Consider the following 22,040-nt stretch of genomic DNA (forward strand, 5'->3'; position numbering starts at 1 on the left):
AGCAAGAGCGCGGTGGCTTGTGGGATTTGTAGTTTCTGATTCTTCCAGCGCCTCCCAAAAATAAAAAAATGCATGCACGTATGTTGTCTGCCTTTGTACGACTCTCGCTTGCTTTTGCAGTGAATTGCAAAGGCAGCCAGCTCGCCGAGATCGCATTCCTTCCATAAGGAAATTAGAAATGTGTTTTAGTGTAAGCGTAAAAGCGCACCCAGATTCCAGTGCGCACATTTACGGTTTTGAACTAGGGGAGGCTGGGTATTTTTTCCCAGGAGGTGGGGAGCTTGTCATTGTTTGTTTTATTCTAATTTGTTTTCTGTTTTATGTCCATTTAAGCCGTCCTGATTACCCTAGGGCTATGAGAGCCATAGAAATATTTTATAAAGAATAGTTGGAAAACACAAGCATCCATTAATCCATTAATCACACTTTGAGGAAACGGTTGTTTCATTCTGTGCATCAAAGGGGTAAAGGGACCCCTGACCATTAGGTCCAGTCGTGGATGACTCTGGGGTTGCGGTGCTCATCTCGCTTTACTGGCCAAGGGAGCCGGCGTACAGCTTCTGAGTTATGTGGCCAGCATGACTAAGCCGCTTCTGGTGAACCAGAGCAGCGCACGGAAACGCCGTTTACCTTCCCGCCGGAGCGGTACCTATTTATCTACTTGCACTTAGGCGTGCTTTCAAACTGCTAGGTTGGCAGGAGCAGGGACCGAGCAACGGGAGCTCACCCCGTCGCGGGGATTCGAACCGCCAACGACCGACCTTCTGATTGGCAAGCCCTAGGCTCTCTGGTTTAACCCACAGCGCCACTCGCGTCCCATCAAAGGGGTAGTATCCTTTTTAACCAAATCAGAACATAAGAGCTTCTTCCTTTGCTCTTGAAATCTGAAAACTAAATTCAATGGAATATTTTTGTTCACTTTTTTTTTTGTTAAACATGTTTACAGGTTTGAACAATTGAGTTTTTTGTTCCTAATACCACTTCATATTTATTTCACACTGCTTCACTGTGTGGGGTGTTCTCAGAATTCTCTACGGATCAATCTCATTTCTTTGCTTGCTTATTTGGATTTGGGATTGTGCTGTTAATATATACCATATTTTTCGCTTTATAAGACAAACCACACCACAAGACGCACCTAGTTTTTGGAGGAGGAAAACAAGAAAAATAATAATCTGAATCTCAGAAGCCAGAACAGCAAGAGGGATCGCTGCACAGTGAAAGCCGCAATCCCTCTTTCTGTTCTGGCTTCTGGGATAGCTGCGCAGCCTGCATTTGCTCCATAAGACGCACACACATTTCCCCTTACTTTTTAGGAGGGAAAAATTGAGTCTTATAGAGCAAAAAATACGATATATATATATATTTAAAAATGATGGAGGTGCAGCTGTCCTCATAGGCAAACCTGGTGCCCTGCACTAGGCGATGCAAAAACTTCAGGAAGCTCATCAGCTCTGGAGAAACAAACACATTAAGCGCCTAGGTGTGGCAAACCAACAGCATTTCCAAAGATGGTTTACTAACTCGTGAAAAGGATTAAAGAGTTGGCAAGTCTTCTGAAGAAGATGTGGAGAACTTCCTTGTGCAAAGGACAGGCAAACTTGACCAAGACCAATTTAATTAGTTTGTAAAGAACAAAACCAATCAATGATGTTACAAGTCATTAAACGCTGGCATAATTTGGTTTGCTCAATAACCAAGGCAGCAAAGAAAAAAGGGTGTGATGAAAGCAAAGGCAGAGAGATTCTAGGGTGGCCATATGTCTGGAATTTCCTGGACATACACGGAATACTGCACCCGCAAGCAGTGTCCGGGTGGGAATAAGCAAAAGGTCTGGGAAAATCCAGCCGTATGGCAGTCCATGTCGGAAGTGTTGCTTTTGCTGATTTTCCCAAAAAATAAAAAAAACTCAGCAACTTTTCTTTCTGGATTTTGAAATATGGCAACCCTCCCAGACGCAAAATTCCATTGGTTCACAAAGAGCGACAAGAGACACACATCATGCCAAGCAATAGTTAAACCATGTTCTGTGAGCAACCAAGAAACCATGGCTTAAGGTTGTGGTTTAGTGGCAATAAATGAACTATCGTTAAGCCTTTGGACAGGGCTCAGGCTACCAATGGAACTATGGTTTAATAAACCATGGTTTAGCATTACGTGCAAAAAAGGCCTATGGATATCTGCCAACCTGATGAAATGCCTAGCATCTCTACCTCATGTGTAGTCGCTGATGGAGCTGCCAAGTTCAGATTCTGAGTAGTGGTAACAGGGCCAGATTTAGGTTTGATGAGGCCCTAAGCTACTGAAGGTAATGGGGTCCTTTATATGTCCAGCTATCCTTTGTCAACAACAAATTGTCACTGTTTTTTTGTGTTGGATATATGCTATATGGTAATTTATGGACCTCATAGGTATCTAAAGCCGTTTGCACATAACAAGATACGTATTTTATCAAAGTACCGTATTTTTCGCTCTATAAGACGCATCAGACCACAAGACACACCTAGTTTTTGGAGGAGGAAAACAAGAAAAAAAATATTCTGAATCCCAGAAGCCAGAACAGCAAGAGGGATCGCTGCGCAGCAAAAGCAGCAATCCCTCTTGCTGTTCTGGCTTCTGAGATAGCTGCGCAGCCTGCATTCGCTCCATAAGATATACACACATTTCCCCTTACTTTTTAGGAGGGAAAAAGTGAGTCTTATAGAGCAAAAAATACGGTAATTGTTGAACTGAAATACAATTAAGAAGAAGTATATTAATAGTGAAATAAAATTAAGAAGAAGTACAGTGGTACCTCGGGTTACATACACTTTAGGTTACATACGCTTCAGGTTACACACTCCGCTAACCCAGAAATAGTGCTTCAGGTTAAGAACTTTGCTTCAGGATGAGAACAGAAATCGTGCTCTGGTGGCATGGCAGCAGCAGGAGGCCCCATTAGCTAAAGTGGTGCTTCGGGTTAAGAACAGTTTCAGGTTAAGTATGGACCTCCGGAACGAATTAAGTATTTAACCCGAGGTACCATTTCCAGAACAGATTAAGTTTGAGAAGCAAGGTACCACTGTATATAGAAATGAGCAAACCAGTGATATGTTAGGGAGCAGGCTAGCATTACTTACATCACCATGACTTACATCATAGGAGCCTACACAACACAAAACACTGTTGCTGTATGTAGGTTTTATTTTATTTGTTTTTTATCTCATATTTTGGCAATGTACATCCAGGTGTTTTTTCCCCTTTAATTTTTTGGGGGGGCCCAAGAGAGTGGGGCCCTAAACTATAGCTTGTTTAGCTTAAACGTAAATCCGGCACTGAGTGGTAATGTCAAAACATTGGGCAGGGGGTAGGGAAAAAATACCCCATGTCTGAAATTAGTTATGCAGTTGCTGGAAACTAATTAGAAGGCATGGAAACACGCAGGTAATATATCCCATAATAAAAGTAGGGCATACATCACATCTTTGAGCCTGCTGCAATCATCTGGGGTGTGGTTCCTGGAAACATCAGTAGGGAGTGTGACTGAAAAACAATGCAAACAAAGGCTGGATCTGCCTAACTATTGCAGTTGAAATTGAAGATGTGAGATTGACAGAAACTGAACATGAAATTACATTGTAGTAAGGAGTGGTGACTCCTGCCAACCTAGCAGTTCGAAAGCACATCAAAGTGCAAGTAGATAAATAGGTACCGCTCCGGCGGGAAGGTAAACGGCGTTTCCATGCACTGCTCTGGTTCGCCAGAAGCGGCTTAGTCATGCTGGCCACATGACCCGGAAGCTGTACGCCGGCCGGTAAAGCGAGATGAGCGCCACAACCCCAGAGTCGGCCATGACTGGACCTAATGGTCAGGGGTCCCTTTACCTTTTTAAGGAGTGGTGAGGTCTTTCTCAGGAGAATTTTGCTAGCCGTGGATACTGAAGTCTGCTCTTAGAAGTCTAAGACTGCACCGCTCATATTTTTTATTTATTTTCAACACCTGGGTGCAATGAGAACTGGGCAAGAATTAGGAGAAAGCTTTCCCATAATTCCTTACTGAGTCCATCCCTCACCTGAAACAACACAGGTGTTGGATTGCAGCCTGAAAGTTTGCAAAGTAAACTATTGCCGTTCTGAAGTTAAGCAAGCCTGGTCCTTTTAAGAGAAGTGGGAAGGTTGCCTGGGAATCTTACACACGATTCCCTCAGCTGTTGGGAATTAGGAAACAGTGGGGTGTGTAAAAAGAGCTTAAAACGTGAGATAAATCAGTCTTGCACAATATAGAGTTAAGTAGCTGATGAAAGCTTGGACCTGAATCATAGAATTGTGGAGTTGGGGTCATTTAGTCCAACCCCTGCGATGCAGGAATCTCAGCTAAAGCATCCGTGGCAGATGATTCTCTAGAAGAGAGGAGAAGAAAGGAAAGGAAAAGGCTGTGCTACCCACAAGGGATGAGGGTGAATTTTATTTGTGCTGCCTTTTCTCTTCTGCTTATTTTTGATCTTATGAACTTATCACTTCAACCGTGTTACCGGAAAAATACCGAGGGCTCCCTTGGACAAAAACAAAGACACCAACCAGGATAACTTGGAGCAAAACAGCAGCCTGTAGGCTTGGCCTTTATTGAACTGTTGCAACAGGGTGTTCCCCTCACTTCCAGGAGAGAGGAAAGACCCAGAAAGATGGTGTGCAAGACCTTATAAAAACTTTTGAAATTCCCATCCTCTAGGTCAAGCCCACCCCCAGAAACATCATGCATAGATTACAGAAGGGGTTGACATCATGCATACATTACAGAAAGGAGGGGTTGAGGGAGGAGTTGTGGTGGTAACCTGAGTGTCCTGTCACCTGGCTTTCCCCCTCCCCATGAGTCACTTCCAGGAGACAAAGGGGAATTTGCAGTTTCCTGCCCTCAGAGGGAAGATCTGATCATTGTCCTTTGTTTCAGTCCATGCTGAATCCACTCCCATATGCAAGTTCTTTGTGATCTTGATGGTCTTCTGTCTGGGATCATCAGGGTTGGCATAGCAGCTGGGCAGGGCTCCTGTGGATGTGCTGGGATGGTGAAGGGATTATGGCTGACCAGAACCAAGCCACCCCCCTTTGATAGTCCTTGTCATATGGAGTAAAATAAAAATGGAACAGTACAAATCCGATGTATGGTTGATTTTTCTATGAATTTATAACAGAAATGTGGCGTATGTAATGTGTGAGTGTGAGTGTGTGTGAGGTTTGTACAAACAGAATGATTGGGGTGGGTGGGGGGTTCCTGCTACAACCGCAACACCTATCTCTTTCATAGCTGCAGATCCAATGGGATCAAGCTTTATTATGTGAGTGATAGAAACCGAGATATGAAAGCTAGGAGCTAAATGGCAACTTAAACCTAGGTTATGGGTGCAACAACGGAATGTCTAGGTCAGGGGTGTCAAACTCAAATTCATCGGGGGCCGCATCAGCAGTTTGGTCACCCTCAAAGGGCCGGATGACACCCCCTTTATACATAAGGAGGAAGATGGTAGCTAAAATATAACTCATTCTCTTTGAAGGCATGCAGGCATAGATGGAAGGGGGTATTAGTTCTCCGCAAAGGTTGAGGACCCCAACATACACTCATGTAAGAAAACTTTTAGGTGCAGCTGCCCCCCATTGAGAGGAACAAGCGTCCTTTCACTATGTACAACCTCCCTCGATTTCCCACTCCTACTTAAACATCAGCCCACAGCCCCACATAAAGGCAAACCACTCTTTAACATTCAAGTGTGTGTGATTAAAAGAAACAATTTGCTATCATTCCCCTCCACACACACACTTTGTAAATATGGGGAACAGATAAATGACGTCTAAGGGTTAGGTTTCATCCTTTATTCCCCAAGGAGGAGGGACGTAAATACTTAAAATAGGGAGGCGCCTTTTCTCTCTGTGTGTTTCTTTTCTTTTCTTTTCCCTTTTTGGCAGGCGATAGAGCAAGTAGGTGTTAGGGAGTGGGTGGGGTCGGGCTTGACTTCCACACCTGCGAAGGTAAACGGAGGGAGATAACGGGGTGAGACGCGGGGGGGGGGCGTGGAGAAGAAGATATGAGATTGGAGGGAAAGAAACCTTGCAGCCCAACCAAAGCAGATAAACGTGCTAAGCCTCCAGCTTGCCCACAAAGACGACTCCTCTTCCTCCTCTTGTGTGTGTGTTGCTGCTGCTGCGACACGGCTACTACTTACCCCTCAGGGAATCGGTTGATTAAATGCACATTTCTATGCCACTGAATTCATAAAATCTGTACGGTGGCGGTACCAAAGAATGTAAAAGGAAGGAAAGAGTCTCTCTCCTCCCCTCCCCACCCCCACCCCCACTTCCTCACCTGGGCAGACAGCTGGGCGAGCTCCGGTCCACCTCCCAGGTGGCGTAAAGGTTCATCCACCGCCGGAGGAGAAGGAGGCGCCAGCTGCTGCTGCTGTAGCACCGGCGGCGTTGGCGGAGGCTGCCCTGAAAGGCTCTGTGCAGCCGGGGACGCTGAAGAAGCTGAGGCGCTGGATGCCGGCTGGTGCAGCGAAGGTGTGAGCGAGCCCCGCTGGCCACCGAGCGCCCCTCTCTCTGCCATAGCTGAGGAGGAGGAGGAGGAGGAGGACGACGAGAGTTTCCCTCAATCCCCGCTAGCGCCTCAGCCGCCGCCTTCTTTCCCCTTCAGCCGCGCGAGAATAAAAGGTGAAGGCCGGCGGCGGCTACACGGGCCACATGACGAGGTCTGGCGGGCCGGATTTGGCCCGCGGGCCTTGTGTTTGACACCCGTGGTCTAGGTGCACTTTTTATATACAGTGGTACCTCTAGATACGAACGGGATCCATTCCGGAGCCCTGTTCGCATCTAGAAGCAAACGTAACTAGCGACGGCACGTCTGCCCACGCGCGTGTCGCTTTTCGCCGTTTCTGCGCATGTGCGTGATGTCATTTTGAGCATCTGCGCAAGCAGCGAAACCCGGAAGTAACGCGCTCTGTTACTTCCGGGTTGCAGCGGAGCGCAACTCGAACGCGCTCAACTCGAAGCGTATTCAACCCGAGGTATGACTGTATATATATATCAAGAATACAAAGCTGAAAATGAATGAACTGCAGCTAAAATATTATGTTCGTTTTTCACACAGTCTAGGCCAGGGGTCAGCAAACTTTTTCAGCAGGGGGCTGGTCCACTGTCCCTCAGACCTTGTGGGGGGCTGGACTATATTTTTTTTGGGGGGGGGAAATGAATGAATTTGTATGCCCCACAAATCACCCAGAGATGCATTTTAAATAAAAGCACACATTCTACTCATGTAAAAACATGCTGATTCCCAGACTGTCTGCAGGCTGGATTTAGAAGGCGATTCAGCCGGATCCGGCCCCTGGGCCTTCGTTTGCCTACCCATGGTGTAGTCCTTCCCCTGCTCACCCCCCTAATATTCTTAATATTCTTCTCCAGTCTTCAGAGAGTAGCTGGAAGTGGGGAGGCAGAAAAAGGTCCTCCTTTCCTTTCATTCTGCAGTTTTAATCTGAAATCTTAGGCGCAGTACTGCGCCCAGAGCTCAGAAACTCCTCGTGCTAATGAAATTCTCTGTTGCAAAATGAGCCCAGAGCAAGGGACGTTTTGAATGCTGGTGAGAGTCTGGTGCAGCTTGTAACAAGGCAGGGAAGGCTCTGAGGAGGGAACCTTAATGAACAGGGACGCGGACTTAGAAAAAATATTGGGGGGGCCCGGGAAAGCTCATGAATAATAAATAAGCTCATGAATATGCAAATAAAGTGGCTCCGGCCCTAAATAGGGCAAGCCACGCCCCCCCAGCCAGCCGATTGGCTGGCTGGGAGGTGTGGCCAGTCGGGATTCCCCTGTTCTCGCGGGATTTCCAGCCGGGGCTCTCCGATTAGGGCGCGCGGCTGGCTGGCTGGCGAAGGAGGAGGCGGGGGACGGCGGCGGCGCTCTGCTGGAAGGGCGCCCGCCTGAGATTATTGGGGGGGCTGAGCCCCCCCAAAAAATTTTTTGAGGGGGCTCGAGCCCCCTCAAGCCCCATGGAGTCGGCGCCTATGTTAATGAAGATCCCTTTTTTAAAGACCTGAGAATTCCACATAGCCCGAGAGGTTCTGCTCCGACATCAGTTTGAACTTTGAAGGACATAAAGAGCAGAAGCAGGAGGGGATCAGTCCAGGACAGCTAGCATTTAAAAATCCCAAGTGCAATATTTCAAACCACACAGTCTTTCTCTAAATTGGAAATTAGCATTTTAGATATTCGGTGGTCTCTCTTGTAAATATTGGGTCTCTTGTATGGCATTGTTTAGTCGTTTAGTCGTGTCTGACTCTTTGTGACCCCATGGACCAGAGCACGCCAGGCACTCCTGTCCTCCACTGCCTCCCGCAGTTTGATCAAACTCATGCTGGTAGCTTCAAGAACACCATCCAACCATCTCATTCTCTGTCGTCCCCTTCTCCTTGTGCCCTCCATCTTTCCCAACATCAGGGTCTTTTCCAGGGAGTCTTCTCTTCTCATGAGGTGGCCAAAGTATTGGAGCCTCAGCTTCAGGATCTGTCCTTCCAGTGAGCACTCAGGGCTGATTTCCTCCAGAATGGATAGGTTTGTTCTTCTTGCAGTCCATGGGACTCTCAAGAGTCTCCTCCAGCACCATAATTCAAAAGCATCAATTCTTCGGCGATCAGCCTTCTTTATGGTCCAGCTCTCACTTCCATACATCACTACTGGGAAAACCAGTATGTTTGGCATTACGGAGACCATTAAGAATTGCACTCTATTCTTAACATATATATTTTGTATATATTTTCACAAACAGGCACATTCCTACAGTGACGCAAATCAAGATCATTATGAGGCTGCCACAAAAGGAATACGCAACCCGCGCAAACTGCGCCGCGCTTCCCCGCGCGCCTATAGGAAGCAATGGCGGAGCAATTCTACAGGCCGGTCCTGCTCGTCATGCAAATGAAGTGGGCGGAGCCGACATGGGCGGAGGAGTCGAACTGGGATGCCGGCAGGAAACCGACGACGCGCTTCCCCTTCTTCTTTTTTTAAAGGACACGGTGGGCGGGGCATGATTTGCAGATAACGAGCGTGGGTGGCGTTTCTATAGGTCGGTCCTGCCCGTCATGCAAATACAGTGGGCGGAGTCGGGATGTGTGAGTGTGTGTAGAAACAGAACGTCGGCTGCCGGCAGGAGACAGACGAAGCGCTTCCTCTTTTTTTTTTTTTTAATGCACGGTGGGCGGGGCGTGAAATGGAGGCGGACGAGCGGGCGCTTCCATTGGTCGCTCCTGCTCGTCATGCAAATATGGTGGGCGGAGTCGACACGAGGCACCGCTCGGTGTGCGTATGTAGTAAGTAGATAGAACGTCGGTTGCCCCCACTTTTTGTGTGTTTTAAATACGCGGTGGGCGGGGCGTGATATGCAGATAACAAGTGGGCGCTTCCATAGGTCGGTCCTGCTCGTCATGCAAATACAGTGGGCGGAGTCGACACGAGGCGGAGCTCTGGGTGTGTGTGTAGAACGTCGACTGCCCCCACTTTTTGCGTGTGTGACTTTTAAATGCGGTGGGCGGGGCGTGATATGCAGATGAGGAGCGGGCGCGAGCCGGGCGGGTAGGAGGACGCCGGCAAACAGCCGCCTGAGGTGGATTCAGTCAGAGAAGAGTCGCTGCCGCCAACCGACCTGACGGACTCTAAGCTGGAAGCGAAGGGCTGAGGGAGGGTCTTGCTGCCACGGCGCTCCTGGATCCCCTCACATCCTGACCCGAGAGAGAGAGAGAGCCTCACCGCCCTTCACACGAGACGAGCCCGGCCCCGCGGGGAATATGGCGAGTGTCAGAAATGGAACCGAAGGGACGAGCGCAGGAGGAGGAGGAGGCGAAGAGGTAACGCCGTGGGCGCGGGGGGAGGGGGAGAGGGGGGCGAGAGTTCCGTGTCACACACACGTGAACGTGTGAACGCCGTTACGCCAGTGCCGAACGCGTGAATCCCTTCCGTAGGTGATGGATGGGCAAGGCGCGTCGGGTTGTTCGTCGAGTTTCCGATATGGGTCGAAAGGATGGAGATGGAGGTGGGGGGGGAGAGAAGGCTTTCTCCTCCTCTCACTTTCTCGCCTCCTGGCGACCAACAGGTGCTGCTGTGTTGGATTTACGTAAAAGCTAAACAAGCTAGAGCCTCGGGCCCCACTCTCTTAGAGACCCAAAAATAAAGAAATAAAAAACAAACCTGGGTGTACATTTCCAAAATATAAGATAAAAAACAAATAAAATAAAACCTACATACATCAACAGTGTTTTGTGTTGTAGGTTCATATTTGTTATGTGAAAATGGCTTTAGATACCTATGAGGTCCATAAATTACCATATAGCATATATTCAACATTAAAAAAACAGCAACAATTTGTTGTTGACAAAGCGACAGCTGGGCATATAAAGGGCCCCCATTACCTTCAGTTGCTTCGGGCCTCATCACACTGAAATCCAGCCCTGATGTGATCCCATAAATATCAAATGGTTCAATAATGGTAAATTCAAATCCCGCCCGAAAGGATTGGGGGGGGGGGGGAGGAATAAAAAGACAAAACAGAACTCTTGCATCTTTTTTTTTAATGTGATGGTCAGCAGCGATGCTGTGTTGCAAAATTACATAGAATCATTCAGAAGTGAGCTCTCATTATCCCTCGAGGTGCTTTCGTTATTTATTAGGTGTACAACACCCTTCGTGTCATTATCATAATTTGTCTAGGGGTGTAGCCAGGATTTACGTTGGGTGTGTGTGTGTGTGTCACGGGCAGGACACCCACCTGTCATCACCCTCTGTCTGGCTCTGTCTTAGCAGATTCAAAATGAAATGTCTCGGCCACAGTTGTTTTATTTTCTTTTGAGCCCAAGTGCTCAGGAAAAAAAAAACCCTGTCAAGATCTTCCTACCGTTTCTACATTTAGCTAAGTATTTTTATTTATTCATTTGATTTGGCCCAGGGCAGCTGTCCCCTGAATTCATCTGTTCAGGAATTGCTTTGAAGCGCAGAAAAGAATTCCAGAGCTGCAGCTTGCAAATAAGTGATAGCAGTAGTTCATGATACAAAGCTTGCAGACATCATGCCCAAGTATCCTCGTCTCTTTTTATTATATTTACCAAGTATCCTCGTCTCTTTTTATTATATTTACCATTACACATATATCCCACCTTACTTCCAATGGGTTAAGGGTAGCATGCATGTTTTCTCCCTCCTGAATTTTATCTTCCCAACAAATCAGTGACTGAGAGACTGTGACTGGCTCAATGAGGATTTGAACCCAGGTCCTGGTTCAACACTTTAACCACAATGACTCCCACAGTCTCTTCTAACCTGATATGTTTGTGGCTGACAGAATGCCCCTTATCTGGGAAGACCCCAAACGTAGATCAAATAGAATATCTCTAGCAGCCTCATGTTAAGTCATTACTATATATGATTCCTGCAGCTGTTTTAAGCTGAAGTCATGGTGTTTCTTTTATGTTTTGAAAGTAGTCTAGAGTGGCTCTTTTCCATTGTACATTTTATTTCCTTATGGGAACCATGATTGCAATATTTTAGGTCATTTAGCAAGTCAGTGCTCGTACCATTGAAATTCTACACTCTGTAATAATAAACCACCTACATATGACCCCTGCCACCCAGATACTGTGCTGTAAAGAGCAAGAGGAAATAGAATGCCTCAAGCTAGAGGTGCTTGCATAATTCAAAAGAGAGTTTAGTAAAACAATCCAGATGAGCAAGTGGACAAATGATGCAATATGAAAAATATGGAACCAGATATAGTAGGCATCTATCCTGAATAGGAGCAATCAGAGATGAATTTTAGTTTACTTTTATATTATAGCTGGATTTCTGTGTGTTTTGTCTGAGCTTTTTATTAGTTTTAACCTGTAAAAATGTAATTAATGGAATTATGTACAACCTGAAGTTGGTACTGGGGGTTTGATGAAGGAGATGGTTCTTATCATGGGTCATGCATAGCAGCAACACTTGTGCATGAGATCCTGGCCTGCTTGTAAACTGTGCCTTGCCCAGCATAGGTACAACATTGGTATTTATCTAGATTTTTGTCAAGACTTTATCAGGGGAAGAAAGGTGACTCAGCAGTCATGCCTAAGCAGCCTTTGTGGTGGTGCTGCAGGCTTCCTTCTCACTTGGCGAATTGCTTGATATGCCAATTCTACTATATCCTAGCCATTTTATTGAATGAGGATGGCTATTATAACTGTTCTGACTGCTTTTTAGGGCTATCTCATCACATAAATTTCTTTGCTTCAATGAATCTTTTAAATATTGGGACATATAATAACACTAAGTAAAAAGTAAAGGTAAAGGACCCCTGGATGGTTAAGTCCAGTGTGACTGTGGGGTGAGGCAGTCATTTCGATTCAGGCCGAGGGAGCCAGAGTTTGTCTGAAAACAGCTTTCCGGGTCATGTGGCCAGCATGACTAAACCACTTCTGGCGCAATGGGACACGGTGATGAATGCCAAAGTGCATAGAAACGCTGTTCATCTTTCCATCACCTCAGTGCCTATTTATCTACACGTACTGGTGTGCTTCAAACTTGTAGGTTGGCAGGAGCTGGGACAGAGCAATGGGAGCTCACCCCATCATGTGGATTCGAACCACCAACCTTCCAATCGGCAAGCCCAAGAGGCTCAGTGGTTTAGACCACAGCGCCACCCACGTCCCTTTAATAATACTAGTAGATCATTTAGGAATATGAAAAGAAAAGTAACAACGGGAGTATTGGTTATTTTAAAAACAGTGTCTTTTGGATACTGTCCAGAAAGCTTCAGTAAATTGTCTTTTCCTTCTAAATCTGTGCAACACATATTTTTCACTTTGTGAAGTTAACCATACTGTGGTGTTTTGTTTTGTTTTAACTTTCCCCCTAATTTACCATTTTCTCTGGGATTCTATTCTATGTCAAGCTTCCCCTTCAGGTCTCTTGTAAGTTTGTCAAGCTATCCAGGGAGTGAAAGTTCAGCAACTTGCCTTTCCACATATCTTCTTAGTCAGGATCCATTCATATGCTAGTTTTTGGTAGGCAATTTTATGATGCTCTGCTGGAGTAGACAGTGGTCTAAATGTAGCTCCTTAATGTTAATTTGTCAAAGCTTGTTTGTAGCTCACCTTAGATCTCAGGCCTTTTGCATCTTCCTGTAGGACAGACACCCACACTTAGGAACTGGTGGTCTGCCTTCACCTGGGCTGGGCTGAATCAATATAAAACAGGATCATGGTGGAGTAGACCGCAGTTTAAAGCACTGCACAGGCAGGAAAGCTGTACCCTCACCACAATATGAGTTTTCTTGTTGAAAACACTTCTTCCAAGTTGTCTTTTTTGCAGATAGGATTCCCAGACTGGAAATATCCGCCACTGAGGGGAAGAACAGTTGTCTCTGCTTCCCTCCCTAAACCTGCCGCAAGCTGAGAGTTTCACTCCACATCCCAACTGCCTATGGAATACTTAAAATGTACCCAACCACCAGTCTTATACAAATTAAGACCTGGTTCCTAGACCACATTTGGATTACCGTATTTTTCTGTGTATAACACGCCCCCTGTATATAAGACCCCCCCTGTTTTTGGGGACCCAAAATTAAGAAAATGGGGGGGAGAGATTGCCCCCGTGTATAAGACTACCCCCCCTTTTAAAATTATTTTTAGTAAAAAAACACACCCTAGTCTTATACACAGAAAAGTACGGAATATCTTATCTCAGTTGAATGAAATGAGATAGGCTTGTGACGGTCTTTTGCCATTGTGATGCTCCTTTCTTTCTTGCAGTAAGCCAGGAAGTGTTCAGTTAGCCATACTTTAAAAGTTCAGTGTTTCCAAACCTGTTAACTACTACTTTCGAGTTAAAAACAAGGCAAGATTCCCAAATTGTTCCGAAGCTGGTAACTATTGTTTTTTGGTTCAGATATAATGAGAAACTATGGTTAATTGAAGAGTTCCAAGTATAATTGCAGGTTTCTGGGAGGAGTCTGCTTATGTAGGCATGCATGAGACTGATTCATGGCCATGCACAAAATTGTGATTCCATAATGTCTTATTTGCCTCTTGGCTTTAATGGTGAAGCAGGTAGAAATAGGCTGCAGTTCCTTCTTTTTTCTAAGAATGCTTTTGACTGGAGAAATTGAAAGATGTAAGGATTGGTTATTGAAACATATTATTTTGTGTGTGTGTGAGAGAGAGAGAGAGAGAGGAGAGAACTTGAGTCTTTGAAGTACTCCCCCCCCCCATTTAAGAGTTAATTAATGTGAGAATTGACAAAAGTATCACTAAAATGAAGTATACAGGATGTAGTTGCCTAAATTAAACTTATTTTGACTTCTGGACCTTTTGGATAAAATGGTGCCATGAACATTTCTAGGTCCTGAATGTTAACCTAACCCTGAGGCTAACAAACACAATTTTTATTCACTTCTGTTTCTCACGGAGATAACATATATCAACTTGCACAACACATTGAGCAGTGCAGGCAACACTGGATCCTTTGGTAATTATTACAAGGCTTATGCAAGAGTAGTGTGTGAACTAGCGGGAAGAAAAGGCAGCCATGGGGAGACACTTTGAGCAGAGAAAAATGTCATGGCTAGGGAGAGTGTTAACCACCACCCCTCTTTCCCCTCCTCGTCTGTTCCTCTTATCATTATTTTTAATTTAGGCTCTGCTACATGCATTTTCATATAAAATGTAGTTAAAAATACGTTTTGTTTTTAGGAAATGCATGTAATAAAGCCTTGGCTATTTAAAAATAAAAAGGAGCAAGGGGCTATCAAAGAGAACAATAAATGCCTACGTTGCATTACTACAATATATAATACAGTGTTGATTATGTCCGTTGAGCATCATACTAAGGAGTATATGTTTGTGACATGCAATTGGTATCCAGGGGACAACATAAAGATTCCTCCATCTTTAAGAAAACTGAGGCCTCTTGATGGAAGCATTTCATATCTTCAGGTCAAATTAGAAAGCAAATTAAAATAGCCTTTTACCCTTGTGCAATGCATCTATTTGTCCAATACCAAGTTGACTTGCCTGCTATGAACTATTTCCTACAAATTAAATATCATGGAAGACACAATCAATAGTGCCAAGGTCATTTGAGGAAACTGCCCCTTTGAAGTTTAAAAAGACACCTTGTGTAATCTGTCTTTAAACTTTTCCCCTGTTACAATTAACTAGCTGCTGCCACCAAGCAGGGGAAATGCTCATGTCCATGAATCCTGGACTCCTGTCTTATTATCACTGACACTATGTGAATATAAATGTGTCAATCTACTTGCTATTTGCTCACAATACATTTCCAAGGCAGTTCCTGGTGCTTGGACAAGTTGAAGTTGAGTTTAAGCTAGATGGTCATAAAACTGTCTGGATTAAAGAGAAGGCTCAAGAGATGGGAGGCAGACATAGCATCTCTTTGCACAATGACTTGGATCTGATGCTCTACATGTGAATAAGAACTCCAGAGGAAAAAATGTATGAGAGAACAGCTCTAAAGATGTCTCTCTGTTGGAGTAAAGGTTGAAGTACATAAGAGCCTTTCAAAATGAAGTAACTGGAGAACAAAAGCAGATGGAACTGGAAAAGTAAAAAGGCAGGTTTTCATAAGGCTCTTGGAAATGGTGTCAAAGGTAAAATGATGACAAGGCTGAGGATAGTATCCTGAGCTTTAGAAAGGAAGAGGAGTCATTTATGCCCAGTACTCCGTGATTTGTGTTTCTCTTCTAAAGTGAATTTTTAATGAAAGACAAGTAGACTGATCTAATGTTAGCATGAACACTTTCTACTTTTCTGCTTACCATTAACCCAGTTTGCACACAACGCTAAGCCAAACCATGGCTTAGCTCAGAGTCGCATTGCAGCAGGAAGACTGGGGGAGGACTGAAGAGGTTGTGTTTTTTGCTGGGAGTACCCACACACGCATTCATGCTTTGCTGTAGCTTGGTTTAGAGTTCCTTGGTTGATTTTAATGCCTGAAATTGGGAAACAAGATGTGCTTGGGCTGCATAAATTACTTTGAAGTGGAAGTAATTCTACTTGCAGAATAAAGTTCAAGACCAGTTTTGCTACCACACTCCAGTTAAAATATGATGGTTTAATGGCAAGCATAGGACCCCTTCCCTCCTTTCTAAAATATATAGTAAATCTGCCAAAAGAACCATCTTTTATGCTGCTCTTATTTTATATTCTTAATGTTGTTTTATTTTGCTATTTTTGGTAAACCGCCCAGATAAAATATGCCGGGTGACTGTAGATCATAAACACATAAACAAAGAAAGGTTTTCATTCATATGTCTTAAACTGCCAAAGGGTTGGTTTTATTCAGATTTCATAACTCGTGGAGTCTATAATTAGCATAAATCCTGAAATTATGCAGCTGTATAAAAGTGCTCTAGCAAACATCCCTATGCACTGAAGTGAGAAATGGACTCAAGACAGCTGGTCATACCCCTTTGGCACTGATGTCAGCCATCAGCTGGCAACTCCATCTTCAGCCTCAAAGAAAACAGGCCCTGTGCATGAAGGGCTCCACCATGTAAAATAAAATCCTGGATTCCCCTTCTACACGTGTAGGGCCCATTCTCCATGTGGCTGAATATATCATAGCTGTCAAGTGTCCCTTATTTGAAGGGACAGTCCCTTATTCTAGCGCCATGTCCCGCTGCTGTCCCTTATTGATGGATGTCCCTTAAATGATGTCCCTTAAATTTCGAAGGAAGCAGCTCCTCTCCCTCCCTGCCGGCCAGGGAGGAGGGAGGCTCCAACTGTGTTGCTTGGCTGTGTTGCTCACCCAATAAGAAGTCTAAGAACAACTGGGGGGTGGAGCTTGCATGCCTTGTGTGTGGCTAGTTAATGCAAGCTGAGGGGTTTTTTGAATGCTGGACACCATTTTGTTGCACGTGCTGCTGCAAACTTTGCAGTGCAAAGCCAGGCCAGGGAGCCATCTTAAGTTGAGGCTGCATAGGCCTTGTGGTGCATGTGATTCAGATTCTAGTCAGTTGAACCTCTGGTTACAAAGTTGGTTGGACAGTGTTCTCTAAGCTACCAGCATGAGTTTGACCAGATTGCAGGAAGACAGGAAGACTGGAGTGCCTGGAACAGGTGAGACTGTAGGTCCCTTATTTTGGCTGCTGGTCCCTTATTTTCAAGGCTGCTGGTCCCTTATTTTCAAATCTGTAAGTTGACAGCTATGGAATATATCTGTGCAACTGAATATACAGCCATCCGGGTGTGTCTCCTTTATAGGAAATGTACACTTTTTGTGCATTCTGCAACTTCCATTTCAAAGTGATAACTCAAATAGCAAGGAACACTAGTTTTGGAAAACTATATAATTTTATCCTGCTCTCCCTTAAAGTAGCTCAAGGTGATTATGTAGTATTCTCCCAATAAGCTTTATTGGTGAGGGAGAATTTAACCTGGTCATCCCTGCTTTATGTCCCTTATTCTAACACTTCTCTTAATGTAATAGTTCTTTCTTTTCTAGAAGGAAGTACAAGAAATATTTTGATGCTCCAAGAATGTATTTTGAAAATATCAGCCAGCACATTGCAGTTTATTATGCCAATGTGTACTATGCCAGTGTTGTTATGGGAGGTTTCATGTGGCAATAATTGGCCACTAGGGGATTATCTTGTGGTGTAACTGAGCAGCTTGATATAAAATAATTGGAAGCCACAGAGAACTTGTGTAGTTCAGCCTTGGTTAAAATGTACTGCCTGCTGGCCTCTGTTGAAGGCTATTAAAGGATATTTTTGGACCCAATTTTTCTTTTTGACTAAAGAATGTTCTACATGGTGTCATTTAAACACAATATATGTCATTTAAGGCTCTCTGAGTAACAATCTCTGAAAAGTCAGAACTGCGTGAAGCTTCATATTTTGCAAAGGTTTAGTAAAAACTAAAAAGTAACTGTCATAGAATCGCAGAATTGTAGAGTAACCCTCATAGAAACATAGTATTGTGGAGTTCAAAGGGACCCCAAGGGTCATCTAGTCTAAGCCCCCGCAATGAAGGAATCTCAACTAAAGCATCCATGACAGATGACCATCCAATCTCTGCTTATAAACCTTGTACTTTGTATTTTGGGTCTATGGGCCGCAATAAAGCTTTGTGTGTGTATGGCTTAAAAACTGCCAGTGAAGGGGAGTCCAGTCCACTACCTCCTGAGGGAGACCGCTCCACTGTCAAACAGCTCTTACTGTCAGAAAGTTCTTCCTGATGTTTAGTCAGAATCTCCTTTCTTGTAACTTGAATCCTTTAGTTTGAGTCCTAGCTTCCAAAGCGGGAGAAAATAAGCTTGCTCCATCCTCCGTTTGACAGCCCTTTAGATGGTTGTCATATTTCCTTTCAGTCTCTTTTCTAGGCTAAACATGCCCAACTCCCTCAAGCATTCCTCATAAGGCTTGGCTTCCAGACCCTTGATCTTCTTGGTTGCCCTCCTCTGCACACATTCCAGCTTGTCAATATCCTTCTTAAACTGTGGCGCCCAGAACTGGACACAGTACTCCAGGTGTGGTCAGACCAAGGCAGAACAGAGTGCTACTATTACTCCCCTTGATTGGGACATTAGACTTCTATTGATGCAGTGTAGAATAGCATTAGCTTTTTTTTTTGGTGCTGCATCACCCTGTTGACATGATTAGACTGGTCTTGAGATGAAGGATTCTAGGCCAATGCTGCAAATTCTATACAGTGGTACTTCAGGTTACATACACTTTAGGTTACATACGCTTCAGGTTACAGACTTCGCTAACCCAGAAATAGTACCTCGGGTTAAGAACTTTGCTTCAGGATGAGAACAGAAATCGTGCTCCAGCGGCGCAGCAGCAGGGGGAGGCCCCATTAGCTAAAGTGGTGCTTCAGGTTAAGAACGGACCTCTGGAACGAATTCAGTACTTAACCCAAGGTACCACTGTACCTCGTTTCAACTAAAATGACGTTTGTACTGCCTTTTTTGTACTAACCTTATTTTAAGAACCTGTTAAAGTTGCCCTTATTTCTACTGCTTTTTGACTTCACATGAAAGTGCATCAATGTACAAAATGTGGAATATAGGATTTTCCATTACAGAAACAGTGTTCTTCTTACATTAATGAGTACAGAATATTTGATTCCAAAACGGCTTCAGCACACTGGGCTTTTTATTTATTGAGATGAAGCTCAACTTATTCCTTTATTTATTTATTTATTTATTTATTTATTTATTATACAATATGTGAAGCTAAAAGAGGTAAGAAATGTACAGTATATAAAACAAGTAATGAAATTGTTCTGACTGCTTTGGGACTGGTGTTATACAGTGCCTAAATGAGAAGCGTAGCAAGATTTTCACAGCTGCATTTTGTACTAGCTGCAGCGTCTGAACTGTGTTCAGCAGCAGACCCATATAGAACACATTGCAATAGTTCAAACACAAAGTTATTAGAGCACAAAGCACAGTGACCAAGTTGTCCCTGTCCAGCAAAGGCCATAGCTGGTGAACCAGTTGAAGCTGGAAATCACGTGTATCTAGTAAAATAAAAAGCTAGATCGAAACATTGCAGAGCAGGTTGAATTTATATATTCAAAAATCGTATGGGGGGGGGGAAGACCCATGAACCTCACTCTATTTTTATCCATCTGTTCCTCCAAAAGGGGGGGCTGCCAAGAAATTGTGAGGTAGCTACATTGCGTGGCAAGTCCTGACCCGCCCCCCACTTGGTTGAATAAAGACACATGACTCAAATATTTAAGGTTAATGGTTACAGATGATGAGCAGTATTGGCTTAGGCCAGTGTTTCCCAACCGGTGTTCCGCGGCACACGAGTGTGCCGTGAGACATCGGCTGGTGTGCCGCGAGATGCCTGGAGGGAGGCGGGCGAGTCGGGCGGCGAGAGGCGGGGCGGCGGCGGCGAGGAGAGGCCGCGCCTCCTGCTGCTGCCTGGCGCTCCTCCTCGCAGCCGGCAGCGCTGCCTGGGCGCCTCCGCGCGACTCTGCCTCGCTGGGTTTGGTCTCCCAGCAGAGACGGGTCACACGCGCACCTCCCTCCCTCCCTCAGCCTGCGCGGAGGGAGAGCCAGAGAGAGGCATCGCTCCTGCGCGGCGGGAGAGGGAGCAGCCGGAGCGATGCCCCAAACGAAGGCATGGGACCGGAGGGGAAATCCTCTCCGAGGAGGATTGAGCGCAGCTGAGAGAAGCCTTTCGAGGAGCTGCCGTGTCCCCTGGAAACCCCCTTCCCAGCTCTGCCTGCCTGCCTGCCCAAAGCTTGGAGGTTCCCCGGCAAGGGGGAGGGGAAAAACTTTCACTTTTGTGCGTCCCTCCCGGCGTGACGCTGCGCGCTGACGTCACGGGGCGGGGCTTTAATGGTGGTGTGCTGCGAGATTTTTTTTCAGTAAACAGGTGTGCCGTTGCCCAAAAACGTTTGGGAAACACTGGCTTAGGCATTGGATCTAACTGACTATATCTGACTCCAGCCTGTCTACAGGGAGTCCGGGAAGGGTTAACCACCAGTAGGGGGAGTCCTGCTGGTGCACATCAACTAGGAACTCTCCCGGGATCACCGCTAGGGGTCGTGCCTTAGGCCCTCACCTCTCCAGGCTTCGGACAGGGCCACGCCCCCTGGAATCCTTTAACGGAATACCCTTCAATATGTGGGGCAGGTGATGGCGCTACCTCCTCTTTTCTCTTCTCCAGAAATATTCCAATGCCTAACCACCAAACCTTAAAAAGTTGTGACAATTTGCTACGAGGAAGGCGAAAACCAAGTGGCTGGTGCCAATTTGCCAAGTGGAAAAATTCCTACCAGGCCCCTCAACGGCGACCAACCGAAGTCCATAGCAAGGTCCAAAGAGATGAAAACCTTAAAGGGCAGGAGGGTGGGAAAACCGAAGCAGCTGGAAGCCAGAAAGAGAGAGATCTCCCAGCTGCGTCCTGCCTTTATTGGGCAGGCCACACCCCCAGACCAACCAGATTGGTCGGCCTGGCCAGTGACACAGCCGGGAATCCCCCAGTCGCGCAGGGCTGGCCACCCACCCCCTGCGCATGCGCGTGGAGGGGTCATGAGAGCCTGCAACACACCACCTCCTTAAGGCGGAAGTGGCCTTGCAGTCAAGCACAAAGGCTCATATGAACAAGCTTCTAGAGCAGCATGGCCTATGGAGATCCAAGGGAAGACAGGAAGGAAAGATGCTGATAAGCCAACATGAGGGTGGTGTTTTTTTGTGTGGTTTTTTTTTTTTTTTTTTTTGCAACATGCAATACAGTGTAGTGGAAGGAGAGGAGCAGAAAACAAGCTGTGCAGTATTTCATGGTCTCCAAAAAGTCATTCATTCTCTCCTCTATGCAAACAAGCACCCAGAGGATATTTTTGCATATCGCTATGAAAGTTGTCTGCTACCCAGCTCAGAAAGGATCAGATGGAATAGTTCTCATGCAAACCAAACACGGTGGCAAGAAAGCCCCTTAGTAATATTTAACTTCTGTAATGTCAATGAATAATCATAGCCTTGACTAAACATTGCATGTTTGGAATAGAAAAAAAAAGCTTTTTGCATAACCGACCTGCAGTGTCTACACTGAAAATACCCCAAAATCTGTAGTACCCCCTGTGGCTTGGTTCCAGATTTAATATATTTCAAGACAGGAAAGCTTCCCTGCTGCCATCTATATTTTCGTTTTTATATATAACAGGCTGGCTGGGGCTGATAGGAATTGCCCAAATCATCTGGAGGGTAACAGATTGGGAAAGGCTGCCCTACTACAATACAGAACTGACCAAAGTTGTCCATTAAATAGAGCCAACTCCCCATTTATGTGGGGGTTGCATTCCGAGGCACCGCACACATTGGTGGGATGTGTGTAAGCCCACTCCATTCCGCACCCGCCTGCTTCCGGGGCCAAAAATGGTGCATGTATCAGTGGTCACATGTGGCTCGAACACATGCAGATGGTGGGTTCCATGTATTCCACATCAATATTCAGTCTGGCCATTTGATGGATTGAGGTGGTCTGACTTTGGTTCCTCTCTAACTTTCCTGCTCCTA

The 22,040-nt window shown here is 45.4% G+C and overlaps 1 protein-coding gene across 3 annotated transcripts in view; it reads left to right on the plus strand.

Annotated features, from left to right (window-relative positions):
* The first annotated feature begins 9,545 nt into the window (after window positions 1–9,545).
* The window catches only part of TTC39B (tetratricopeptide repeat domain 39B), a 56,985-nt gene continuing 44,490 nt past the window's right edge, over window positions 9,546–22,040 (plus strand). For 2 of the 3 annotated variants that reach the window (XR_014003292.1, XM_081176546.1), the window contains exon 1: window positions 9,546–9,870. Coding sequence is in view for 2 of the 3 variants with exons in the window: in XM_081176546.1 (XP_081032672.1) it covers window positions 9,803–9,870 (68 nt within the window). In the remaining variant the exon portion in view is untranslated. The remainder of the gene's footprint in view (window positions 9,871–22,040) is intronic. The other variant, XM_081176547.1, reaches the window with a different exon arrangement.

The sequence above is a fragment of the Podarcis bocagei genome, assembly GCF_964188305.1.
Source record: "Podarcis bocagei genome assembly, chromosome: 17".
NCBI lineage: Eukaryota > Metazoa > Chordata > Lepidosauria > Squamata > Lacertidae > Podarcis > Podarcis bocagei.